Below are 13,191 nucleotides of genomic sequence, written 5' to 3'. Positions count from 1 at the left end.
ACCATCAAAACCCTAGAGGAGAAAACAGGAAAAGACCTCTCTGACCTCAGCCGTAGCAATTTCTTACTCGACACATCCCCAAAGGCAAGGGAATTAAAAGCAAAAATGAACTATTGGGACCTCATGAAGATAAAAAGCTTCTGCACAGCAAAGGAAACAATCAACAAAACTAAAAGGCAACCAACGGAATGGGAAAAGATATTTGCAAATGACATATCGGACAAAGGGCTAGTATCCGAAATGTATAAAGAGCTCACCAAACTCCACACCCGAGAAACAAATAATCCAGTGAAGAAATGGGCAGAAGACATGAATAGACATTTCTCTAAAGAAGACATCCGATGGCCAACAGGCACATGAAAAGATGCTCAACGTCGCTCCTCATCAGGGAAATAATCAAAACCACACTCAGATATCACCTCACGCCAGTCAGAGTGGCCAAAATGAACAAATCAGGAGACTACAGATGCTGGAGAGGATGTGGAGAAACGGGAACCCTCTTGCACTGTTGGTGGGAATGCAAACTGGTGCAGTTGCTCTGGAAAACAGTGTGGAGGTTCCTCAAAAAATTGAAAACAGACCTACCCTATGACCTAGCAGTAGCACTGCTAGGAATTTACCCAAGCGATACAGGAGTACTGATGCATAGGGGCACTTGTACCCCAATGTTTATAGCAGCACTCTCAACAATAGCCAAATTATGGAAAGAACCTAAATGTCCATCAAGTGATGGATGGATAAAGAAATTGTGGTTTATATACACAATGGAGTACTACGTGGCAATGAGAAAGAATGAAATATGGCCCTTTGTAGCAACGTGGATGGAACTGGAGAGTGTGATGCTAAGTGAAATAAGCCATACAGAGAAAGACAGATACCATATGTTTTCACTCTTATGTGGATCCTGAGAAACTTAACAGGAACCCATAGGGGAGGGGAAGGAGAAAAAAGAGAGAGAGAGGTTAGAGTGGGAGAGAGCCAAAGCATAAGAGACTCTTAAAAACTGAGAACAAACTGAGGGCTGATAGGGGGTGGGAGATGGGTATTGAAGAGGGCATCTTTTGGGATGAGCAGTGGGTGTTGTATGGAAACCAATTTGACAATAAATTTCATATATTTAAAAAAAAAAAGATGAATCCAATAAACTAATCTGGAAAAAAAAAAAAAGACATGTTGCCTGCAGACAAGAACCTTACAGCCTAGTGAGAGACACCAAATGTGAATCAGACATAATTCACTATTAAGCTAGTTATATACATAGGATGCTATGAAATTAAAGATGACAGTACTTAAATGCAATGGAAAATGGTAAAAAGCTTCCAGAGGAAGTAAATTATGAGCTGAATTTTGAGAGATAACTAAGTAGGGGCAGAAGATTTTAGGAAGAAGAGATAATGTCTTAATGCAAAGAGGTCCAGGACAAGATGATACACTGAAAGAACTAGAAGTAGCACCAGGTTAGTTTGGGGAAACAGTTTGTGATAATTTCTTAAAGTGCATATTGGATGCCTCACTGTTTATGATAGGTGACTTCAGAGCTAAGTTACTAATTTCCTGAAGGACTCCATATTGCCATATAAATAACATTATTGCATCTTATTTTTGTTCTCTACTTCACAAATGCTGATAGTGCCAACATTTTTGATTCCCCCAACTTATGTTCTATCTATTTTGGAGCAGAAGGCAGAGGCCTGGTAGAAATTGAAAGGCTGGTATTCACTTTCGTGGTGTTCTACCAGATAGTTGCCAATTAACTCCTCCTTTTCTCAGTTTCCAAAACAAGGTCTGTTGTTCTTAAATGTTTATCTTCAATACCAAAAGAGTATTTCCAAAAAAATATTTCTGCCAGTACCTTGTTCTGATCACCTTCCAACTTTTGTACCAAAACTTTATGTGAATATGATCCTTTCTCAAGTGTCTCAAGACAAGGAAAAAATGCTCTATAATTCATTTATATTAGTTTAAAAATAGTTGGATGAAATTTCTAGTATGAAAAGCTCAGGAATTATTGCTTTAGAAATGACACTAAGTATAGGATGTAACTTTATTTTTTTTCTTTTGAAACTTTAGGTCCTTTAATCCATTTTTCCCTTTACTTGGCTGTTTCACAACACCAGGAGTCCAGCTATGGGCAGTTTGGGCCATGCAACATGTCTGCAGCAAGAATCGTATGTACCAAAAAGAGAACTATGTTTTTCTTTCTCAAGTGATATTCTCCTTACACAAGAAAGCCATTTCTAAATAGTATATTTAAAAAAAAATTTTTTTTTTACCTTTGTTTATTTTTGAGAGACAGAGACAGAGCACAAGTAGGGGAGGGGCAGAGAGAGAGGGAGACACAGAATCCGAAGCAGGCTGCAGGCTCTGAGCTGTCAGCACAGAGTCCAACGTGGGGCTCGAACTCACAAATCGCGAGATCATGACCTGAGCCGAAGTCGGATGCCTAACCGACTAAGCCACCCAGGCGCCCTTTAAGGTATATTGAAGTGATTTTTTTTTTTTTTAAGGACACAGTTTTTAAAAGACACAATATAAGAACCTTTACGGGTGCCTGGCTGGCTCAGTTGGTAGAGCATGCAACTTTTGATCTCAGGATCATGAGTTCAAGCCCCACCCACACTGGGTGCAGAGATTACTTAAGAGAGAATCTTAGGTTATAAACTAAATTTATTCTTTCAGAATTATCTCAGTAATACTAGATACTGAATAACAGTGATGAATGAGACACTGTTCTGACGTCATGGAGTATAAAAATTAGGTTCCTACATGGGGTGCCTGGGCGGCTCAGTTGGCTAAACGTCTGACACTTGACCTCAGCTCAAGTCATGATCTCAGGTTGTGAGTTCAAGCTCCCATGCTGGGCCTTTAAAAAAAAAAAAAAAAAAAAAAAGGAGCCTATAGTGAGTCCATCTGCTAATCAAAAGTTTTAAGGTGATCCAGTGATTATGGTACATTTCAGTGCCCAGTCCTCATCCACACAAAACTTCATTGTTTAAGACATTGCTGTCTGCACTCATGGTCTCTGGAGAAGCAAGAATTTGGATCAGATTCCATATTCTTTTTTGAGGGTTATGATACAACTCTTTGTTGGTTATTTATTAATAAAATTCATTCCATTAAATGATTTGAAACACTGCAGAAAAAACACTTTAATAGTAGAAACATTTTAATACAGTATAAATTAAAATATTTGAAATTAGGGGTGCCTGGGTGACTCAGTCGATTGTGTCTGACTTCGGCTCAGGTCACGATCTTGGGGTTTGTGGATTTGAGCCCCACGTCAGGCTCTGTGCTGACAGCTCAGAGCCTGGAGCCTGCTTCAGATCTGTGTCTCCCTCTCTTTCTGTTCCTCCCCCACTCATGCTCTGTCTCTCTCTCTCTCTCTCTCTCTCTCAAAAATAAATACACATTAAAAACTTTTTTTTTTTTTAGTATTTAAAATTAGAGATCAGGACCAAGGAAAAATAATTGGAAAAGAAATTAAAGGTTATAGGGAAAATAGTAGAATATAAATATATAGACCATACATGGTGATTCATGTTCTTTCTGTGGCTGGGCTGCAAATAATCAGCTACATAGTTCTCTTTACATATAAGGAGGAAATACCATTCCATATCCTTACAGGGAATTAAAGCTTTTCTGGGCAATTAACTACAAATTAAAATTTTTTTTACGGAACCTCAATAGGGATGATATTATAAATGGACTCATATAGGAAGTGTGAGAGTTGTTTTTAACAATAGTGATGTAGTAAATAGCAGTAACATCTTACAAGATACCTTCTTATTCTTTGATGAAAACTCAGTGCATAACACAAAAAGGCAATTCAGTGAAAGCTCTTTTATGTGAGATACACAGAGGACAGGGGTTTAGGGAATAGGATGTGATAGAGAAAACTGCCTTGTACCCAGCTAAACTTCTACCTCGGAGCTTTTTTGTTGTTGTTAAATTTTTTTTTTTAACGTTTTATTTATTTTTGAGACAGAGAGAGACAGAGGATGAATGGGGGAGGGTCAGAGAGAGGGAGACACAGAATCTGAAACAGGCTCCGGGCTCTGAGCTGTCAGCACAGAGCCCGACCCGGGGCTTGAACTCACTGACCGCAAGATCATGACCTGAGCCAAAGTCGGCTGCTTAACCGACTGAGCCACACAGGCGTCCCTACCTGGGAGCTTTTCTGACCCCTCCTACTATATTCCCCAGTTCATTCATAGACACTTCCTCTGGGGTGCCTGGGTGGCTCAGTCAGTTAAGCTTCTAACTCCTGGTTTTCACTCAGGTCATGATCTCATGATTTGTGAGTTTGAGCCCTACATCAGGCTCTGTGCTGATGATGAGGAGCCTGCTTGGGATTTTCTCTCTCTTCCTCTCTCTTTGCCCCAGTCACACTGTCTCCCCCTGTCTCTCTCAAAATAAATAAGCTTAAAAAAATTGAGACTGCCTCAATAGCTATATTAAACTGCCTCTGATCCAAAAATGTCCTCCTTTTATTGTCCTTACAGGTTCTGAGAACTCCCTAGTTTCTTAACAGCCTATCACATAAGTATTTATTTTTGTTATTACTTTTAAGTGTTGATGTTCTTTTAAGTTTATTCTGTGGATGATCCTCCCGAAAAATTTATTCCAAAATGCACTGTAGGGGTGCCTGTCTGGCTCAGTCAGTAGACCATGTGACTCTTGATCTTGGGGTTGTGAGTTCGAGCCCCCTGTTGAATGTAGAGATTATTTTAAAAAAATGAAAATAAACAAAATGCACTGTAATTGGGGAATGTTAGAATATTTATCTCCAACTCAAGTAGTTTAGGTTTCTATATTCCTGCTTCCCTGGCTTATTTTGTTTATATTTAAATGGAATTGACTTCTCAGTTTGCATTAAAAGTTCTAATGCTGCTTATAGCTTTTAATAATTAAGAGATAGTATAGCATAGTAGCAAAAGCACACAGGAATCTACCTGGATTCAAATCATGTTCCAGCACTTATGTATGACATCTTGAAGAAATCAGTAAGCCTGGGGCCGCAGTTTCACATTTGTTAAATGGGAATAATAATAGTACCTATATCACACGTTATAATGAGTATTTTCCCGTATTTTAGAAAGTTTTTGACAACATGATTTTTAGTAATCACATAATCTTTATTGTATGGTATATTAGTTTCCTAGTACTACCATAACAAAGTACCACATGTGGGTGACTTAAAACAACAGGAATGTTTGTCTTTCCATTCTGGAGGCTTGAAGTCTAAAATCAAGGTGTCTTTAGGGCCATACTTTCTGGGACAGCTCTAGGGAAGAATTCTTCCTTGCTTCTTCTAGCTTCTGGTGTGTGCTACCAATCCTTAGCATTCCTTGGTATGCTACCAAGGAATCACACACGCATCACTCCTGTCCGATGACCATCTTGTCCACATGTCTTCACATTGTTTTCTGTGCATATGTTTCTGTGTCCAAATCTCCCCTTTTCATAAAAGAACACCAGTCATAATGGATTAAGGTCCACTCTAATGACTTCATCTTAACTAATTATATTAGCAACAACTCGATTTCCAAATAAAGTCACATTCTGAAGTACTGGAGATTAGGACTTTAACCTGTGCTTTTGGGGGACATAACCCTTAATACATTCCTCTATACTTAATAAATGAACTTGGCAGTAATTTATATAGCCACTTCCCTATTGATCAACATTTAAGTAGTCTACCTTTTAATTTTAAAATTATATCCAAGCACTTGTTTGAGAGATATTCATCAGACCGTTATTTACAATAGCAATTAAGTTTAAGTAACCTAGAGGTCCAGCAATAGATAAATGTGAAGTAATGTTGAAATACCCAGACAATGGTATATTTGTATGTTATTAGTAAAGAAGACATGATAGAAAATTATATAAGCAGAAATTTATACTCTGGGGGCCATGACAGAGTAACTTGTACCAGACTCGCCCTCTAACCATTAATACTAGAAAACACAGGGTGGGAAAGATTTGGAACAAGTCTTTCTAGACAGTAGGCAAAAGGCAGCAAAGATTCCCATCCCTGAAAGAGAACCAAGTACAGCACAGCAATTTCATTGACCTGAGGAGATAAGTTTGGTGAGATTGAGGTATCGGACAAAATGTATGGAATTTATAAGGCAGAGTAATGCAGAGGTGAAAGCTACATCTAGAAGAGACTCCAGAAATCTTAAAGGTTTCTTGAGTTTTTGTCTGATTAGTGAGCTGTGAATGTCTAGGATGAGACTCCTTGAGGTCTGAGAAAGAACAAATACCAAGGAGTGGCTAACTGAACAACACTTGGAGCTCACACAGGGTTTGGAAATACTAGACTTCCTAACACTGGAAAGAACTTAACACCCAGGGCATTCAGTATAGATGCTAGAAGAGATTAAACTAGCCCTAAAATAAAGGCTTCTCTAGGGTGACACTAACACAGCTTAAAAACAAGTTTGAAATGGTTAAGTTGCTCTGAAAATAAATTAACTTTCTGCCGGAGAAAAACTAAGCACTCTTTTAAAAAAAGAACAAAATCTAGCCTAACTCAACAACATGTTTAGTATCTGATAAAAATTGCTAGATGAGGGAAGAAGCAGGAAAATGTGACCCATAACCAGAAGAAAAATCAGACACTTGAAATAGACCCAGAAGTGATGGTGATAATGCAAATACCAGAAAAGTAACTTCAAAAAAATTTTTATAGATACGATCCAAGATTTTAAAGAAAACATGAATATTAATAGAAGAAAAAATATAAAAAGTAAATAAAATAGAAATACTATAGCTAAAACTTTAAATATTTGACATGAAAAATATCTGGATGGGGTGCCTGGGTGGCTCAGTCAGTTAAGCATCTGACTTCAACTCAAGTCATGATCTCACAGCTTGTGGGTATGAGCCCAGCACTGGGCTCTGGCAGATAGCTCAGAGCCTGGAGCTGCTTCAGATTCTGTGTTTCTCTCTCTCTGCCTCTCCCCTGCTCGCGCTGTTTCTCTCTCTCTTAAAAGTAAATAAACATTAAGGGAAACAAAAGTAGTGTAAAAACAGGGAGTGGGACAAAACAGAAGAGACTCATAAATATGGAGAACAAACTGAGGGTTACTGGAGGACTTGTGGGAGGGGAGATGGGCAAAATGGGTAAGGGACACTAAGGAATCTACTCCTGAAATCATTGTTGCACTATATGCTAACTAATTTGGATGTAAATTATTTTTTAAAAAATTAAATTAAAATTAAAGAAAAAAATAAACATTAAAAAAGGTTCTAAAAATGAAAAAATATATATCTGAATGAACTTAATAGTAGATAACAGAAGAAAAGATCAGCAAAATTAAATGCATAGCAGTAGAAACTATCTAAACTGAAGCTTAGAGAGAAATAAAGCTTGGGGGGGGGGGGCGGTGGGTATGTGGGGTGGGAAGAAAACCAGAATTACCCTGAAATCAGTACCAGACAAAGACCTTGTAAGAAAAGAAAATTACTGAACAATATCTCTCATGAATGTAGATGAGGAAATTCTTAATTTTCTAACAAATGGAACTCAACAGTGTATAAAAAGGACCAGGAAGGTTATTCCAAGAATGCAAGGTTGGTTTACATTGGAAAATCAGTGTGTTCCTTTCTATTACCAGAAGAGGAAAGAAAAGCAATCTGGGGCACCTGAGTGGCTCAGTCAGTTGAACGTCTGACTTCAGATCAGGTCATGATCTCACGGTTCACGGGCTTGAGCCCCACGTTAGGCTTTGTGCTGACAGCACGGAGCCTGCTTCAGATTCTCTCTCTCTCTCTCTCTCTCTCTCTCTCTCTCTCTGCCCCTTTTCTGCTCGCGCACTCTCTCGCTCTCAAAAATAAACATTAAAAAAAAAAAACGAAAAGCAGAAAATAGATGCAGAAAAAGAATTGACAAAATCCACTACACAGTCCTGATAAAGGATGTCTAAGGAAATCCTATAGCTAACATCAAAATTAATAGTGAAAAATTAAATGTGAATGTTGCCCTACCAAGATCAGGAACAAGAGGGTGTCCAGTCTCACCATATTGAACATTGTAATGGAGGATTTGTCCAGTGTGATCAGGAAAGAAACAAAAGACATCCAGAGTGGAAAGAGTGAGGTAACAGATGACCTGATTATCTCTGTAGAAAAATCCCATGAAATCTGCAAAAGGGCAACTAGTTCTAATTGAGTTTAGCAAGGTTCCAGGATACACGATATACACAATAATCAGTTGCATTTCTGTATACCAACAACAACCAATATAAATGGAAAAATGACATTTACAATTGTGTCAAAAACTATGAAATACTTAGGGATGGGTGTATCTGACCAAAATGTATAGACCTGTACACAGAAAAACAAAGCACTGCTGAGAGACCTTGAAGAAGGCCTAGCTAAATGGAGAGATCTACCTTATTCATGAGTTGAAAGACTTAATAATGTTAAAATGACAATTCTCCCCAAGTCTGTTGTAGATTTATACAGCCCCAGTCAAAATCCCAGCAGGCTTTTGAAGAGAAATTGACAGACTGATTCTAAAATTCATACAGAAGTGCAAAGAATATTAAAATAACTTAGAAAAATGAAGAACAAAATTGGAGCACTTCCACTACCTGACTTCCAGCTATTCTATAAGCTACAGTAATCAAGACAGTGTTTTGTGGCTCCAGTGTGTGTTTTCTCCACAACTCACCAGGCAATTCTCCCATTCTCAGCAACACTGACTAGATGTCCTACAATCCTACAAATTTAGTTTAATTCTGACACTATTAACCTGGAGATGGCATCAGATCCTACAGTCCCATAAGACTACTGCCCTACTTCAGATGCCAGTCCCAAGTCTAGGTTTTTACCTGTGCTTCTGACTGGTTATAAAGATTAGAGGTTCCTATAAGCCCCTCTTCTGTTTGATTAATTTGCTAGAGCAGCTCATAGAACTCAGGGAAACATTTAGTGACATTTACCAGTTTATTATAAAGGATATTATAAAGGATACTGATGAACAGCCAGATTAAGAGGTACATAGGGTGGGGCCCAGAAGTATCCTGAGTACAGGAGCTTCTGTCCCCACAGAACTTGGGGTGCACTGTCCTTCAGGGCATGTGGATGCATTCACCAACGTGGAAGCTCCTCATATCTTCTTGTTCAGGAGTTTTTATAGAGCTTAATCTGCACCTTCCTCACTTACCCTTTCTAGAAGTCCAAAGATGGGGCTGAAAGGTCCAACCCTCTAATCATTTGGACTTTCTGTTCACCAGCTTCATCCTGAGGCTAAGGACTCTGCTCTGTCACCTTATTAGCATGTTCTCAAAAGGGACTCCTGATAAATGACAAGATACTCCTATTGGGAAATTCCAAGGATTTGAGGAGCTCTGCCAGGAACCTGGGACAGAGACCAAATAATTTCTTATTCTACCACGAGCCACCCCAATCTTTGACCGCAGATCCTTTTTAACAAAAAGATCATAACAGTTAACAGATACTGGCACATCATGAGAGTCCTATTCAGTCATTAGTAATCATATCATATGAAAATGTCTGCCAGGGCAAGGCCACTCAGATTTGCAGCCTTCCATTAGATCTTGTAAAGTTTCAAAAGCAGAAGTGGTCTTAAGGTGAAGCCATATATTGCTCTCAGGCAGCTGGTACAACTGAGCTAAGAGATATCTCTTGCTCTGAGCTTCTTTAGCGGTGTTAGTGTTCTCTTGGATTTCACTCATGACATGACCCATTTGTTCATTTCTGTACCCTTAGCTACTATTTTTCTTTCTCTTCATTTATACCAAACTTTTCTACCTCTGGAAGGGACATTAGTTTTGGTCACTGTGCTGATCTAGATTGCAGGCAGCAATACTAGATTAGTACATGTCTCCCACTGAGTCAACTCTCATTCAGAGAGGGTAAGATTACATAGGTACAGAACTAGTGGGCTGTATTTACTTCCGGGCAGTATAATTGCATTCACTTTTCATCCCAATTCTGTCAGATGGAACATCTCCTCTCCATTAGGCTCTGGGGAATTCTGACAAAAATATTTTATTATTATTTACTCTTTTAGGGAGAGAGTGTATGAGAGGAGCAGAGAGGGAGAGAGAGGGAGAATCCCAAGCAGGCTCCATGCTCAGTACAGAGCCCAACTCAGAGCTTGATCCCACAACCCTAGGATCATGACCTGAGCCTAAATCAAGAGTCAGACACTCAACTGACTGAGCCACCCAGGCACCACAAAAACATTTTAAAATACAGTTACAGTTTTTTTACTTAGGAATCATCCCTGCTTCCAACATGTGTAGTTGCAGCCCTGATCTGTGACCACTGCATCAGGCTGGGAATTTTTAATTTTTTTTTAAGTTTATTTTATTTTGAGAGAGAGAGAGAGCAAGCGTGCATGTGCGCACAAGTGGGGAGGGGAAGAGAGGGAGGCAGAGAGAGAGAATCTTAAGCAGGCTTTTAACTGTCAGTGCAGAGCCTGATGCAGGGCTCGAACTTAACAAACCTCAAGATTATCGCCTGAGCTTAAGTTGGATGCTTAAGTGACTGAGCCACTCAGGTACCCCTTGGGAATTTTTTTTTTTATTGCTTGTTTATTTTGAGAGAGAGAGAGAGCACAAGGAGGGAAGGGGCAGAGAGAGGGGAAGAGGGGATTCGAAGCGGGCTCCGTGTTGAGAGCAGAGAGCCCGATGCAGGGCTCAACTCAAGAACCATGAGATCATGACCTGAGCCGAAGTCAGATGCTTAACCAACGGAGCCACCCAGAAGCCCCTGGTTGGGATTTTTTTTTTTTTTTTTTTAAGTTTAATTGGAGCTCCTGGGTGGCTCAGTCAGTTAAGTGCCAGACTTCAGCTCGGGTCATGATCTCACGGTTCATGGGTTCGAGCCCTGAGTCTGGCTCTGTGCTGACAGCTCAGATACTGGAGCCTGCTTCAGATCCTGTGTCTCCCTTTCTCTCTGCCACCCCCCCCCAACTCTGCACTGTCTCTCTCTCTCTCTTTCAAAAATAAACATTAAAAAAATTTTTTTTAAGTTTAATTGATACAGGGAAGAAGAAGAAGAAGAAGAAGGGGGAAAAAAAAGTATAGTCATTTTACCAGTATCCTCCCTTGGCAAGAGTTACATAGCCATACCAGCATCCTTTCCCATTCCTTCTTCTCTGGATCCACCAGAAAAACGGAAGAATATCTAGTGGGGACACTCTTTTTAGCCCCACTCATATTGAGCATGAGCATACTCTCACAAAGGCATGGAATCTAGCTCTTCAGACCTGTTTCTCACCTCTACCCCACCCCGTTTTTATTTTTTATTTTTATTTTTAATTTTTTTTTTTTAACGTTTATTTATTTTTGAGACAGAGAGAGACAGAGCATGAACAGGGGAGGGGCAGAGAGAGAGGGAGACACAGAATCTGAAACAGGCTTTAGGCTCTGAGCTGTCAGCACAGAGCCCAATGCGGGGCTCGAACTCACGGACCGTGAGATCATGACCTGAGCCGAAGTCAAACACTTAACCGACTGAGCCACCCGGGCGCCCCCCACCCCCTTTTTAAAACAACCAATATATGAATTGCCCATTCCAATTCTTTGAAACTGTTACCCTGAGGAAGATCTCTCTCTGCCCATTGTTGGACATTGGAAGGGAGGAAAAAGTGTTACTCAGCTCTGCCAATTTGTGCCTCAGAGGTTGCAGGAAGAATGTCTAGATTCAGCCTCTGTCTGCATTGCTGCAGTACCCCAGATCCACTCATTTCATGGACCCAGGTGGCTACCTCGAGGGAGCAGATGGGCCTGAAAATTAAACTGATGAAGACAGATTTACAGAAGAAAAGCATACAAATTTTATTAAAACTTCAAAGTTTTATATGTGGGAATCTTCAAACAAGAATGAAGCCTTGAAGTGACCAGAGCAGGAAGCTTTTATACCTTTTAGATAAAGAAACAAATTTGTGAAAAATTGACAAGACAAAGATGTTTTAGCTAGGGGTAGTAAATGGTGAAGAAGTGGCTAGGAAAATAAGAGTTAGTTAAATACAGTTTGTTTGTACAGATTCCTCAGCCCCCAATTCCAGGTCTCTGGTGATAAAATATCTTCCTTTTTCCTGGTACAAGGAGGGTGCCTTTCACATGGGCGTTTTATGACCTATTTCAGGGAAGAAGGGTGAGGGAGGGAAGTCAGAGTAATCTTCCTGCTTCTGCTGTTTTCTCAAACAACTTTAGCTTAGGATAGTCAATAGGCCAAGAAGCCATGTTTTAGGGCAATGTGTCCTGAACTCCATCAACATTATACACTGTAAAGTATGTTCCTTGATCAGAAGAAATGACAGTCGGCTGTCCAAATTGTTTCAATGCCTTATGTTTTGGTTGCTCTATAGCATTCTAAGCATTCATATCTATCACTGTCTGAGCAAAGCCCAGTCCAGAGTCAGTATCTACTTCTGTCAAGACCCATCTGTATCTCCCCAGGACTACCAGTGCTAGTCTGACTTGCTAGCTATGATCAGGGCCTTTCCCCCCAGGGAATTTGCCACATAGCCATCTACAGTGTCTGTCTCCTTTGCTGGCAGGCTGAACAGTTCTTGCTGGCAATTTGTGCCTCAGAGATTGCAAGGGGAATATGTCTACATTCAGCCCATATCTGCATTGCTGTAGTATCTCCATATCCACTTATTTCATGGACCCATGTGGCCACCCCAGGCAAGTTCTTCTGCTGGTCTATTCCAGTTATCTTCTGAACCTACAAGGAGTTCTGATGGGCGTAGAAATGTCCTACTAGAATGCACTCTTCAGATTCCCACAGTGATTTCCATAGGGCCATGTCTCATACAAGCACCCCTTCAGTTCTGTTCCTATTGCCCTTGTGCCCATCCGTATGCTCAGGCCATTGACCACTGCCCTCGAGTCATTAAAAACCCAAAAAGAGCCTTTTATCACTTTTCAATTCTCTAATCACTGCTGGGAAAATAGCATGCAGTTCAGCTCACAGCGCTCATTTGCTTTTACCTTTTTTAGTCAGAGTGCTGGCCTTTCAAACAGGATGTTGTCTGTTCACCTTGGAACTACTGTCCACAAACCAAGCAACTCTTTGTCGGCTAGTGGACAGCTGTTTACAAGGTACTGTCCAAGTGATGATAGAATGTAGCAGCTCCTTGTACAGTTTCAAAGTGGGTCCTAGGGAGAAAGAGTCTTCCTGCCCATGATTATACCCTCCTTG

At 40.1% G+C, this 13,191-nt stretch overlaps 1 protein-coding gene across 1 annotated transcript in view; it reads left to right on the top strand.

The window, feature by feature from the left end:
- ZYG11B (zyg-11 family member B, cell cycle regulator) overlaps positions 1-13,191 on the top strand; it is a 91,794-nt gene that overhangs the window by 65,763 nt on the left and 12,840 nt on the right. Inside the window, exon 13 of the mRNA XM_047082674.1 lies at positions 2,071-2,168. Within this exon, the coding sequence (XP_046938630.1) occupies positions 2,071-2,168 (98 nt within the window). The remainder of the gene's footprint in view (positions 1-2,070; positions 2,169-13,191) is intronic.

This window comes from Lynx rufus, unplaced genomic scaffold (genome assembly GCF_022079265.1).
Source record: "Lynx rufus isolate CCGP_SWC_20201006 ecotype Redwood Valley unplaced genomic scaffold, mLynRuf1.p SCAF_2, whole genome shotgun sequence".
Classification (NCBI taxonomy): Eukaryota; Metazoa; Chordata; class Mammalia; order Carnivora; family Felidae; genus Lynx; species Lynx rufus.
The sequence above is the reverse complement of the archived record's forward strand: the minus strand, read 5'-3'. Positions and strand labels throughout refer to the sequence as shown.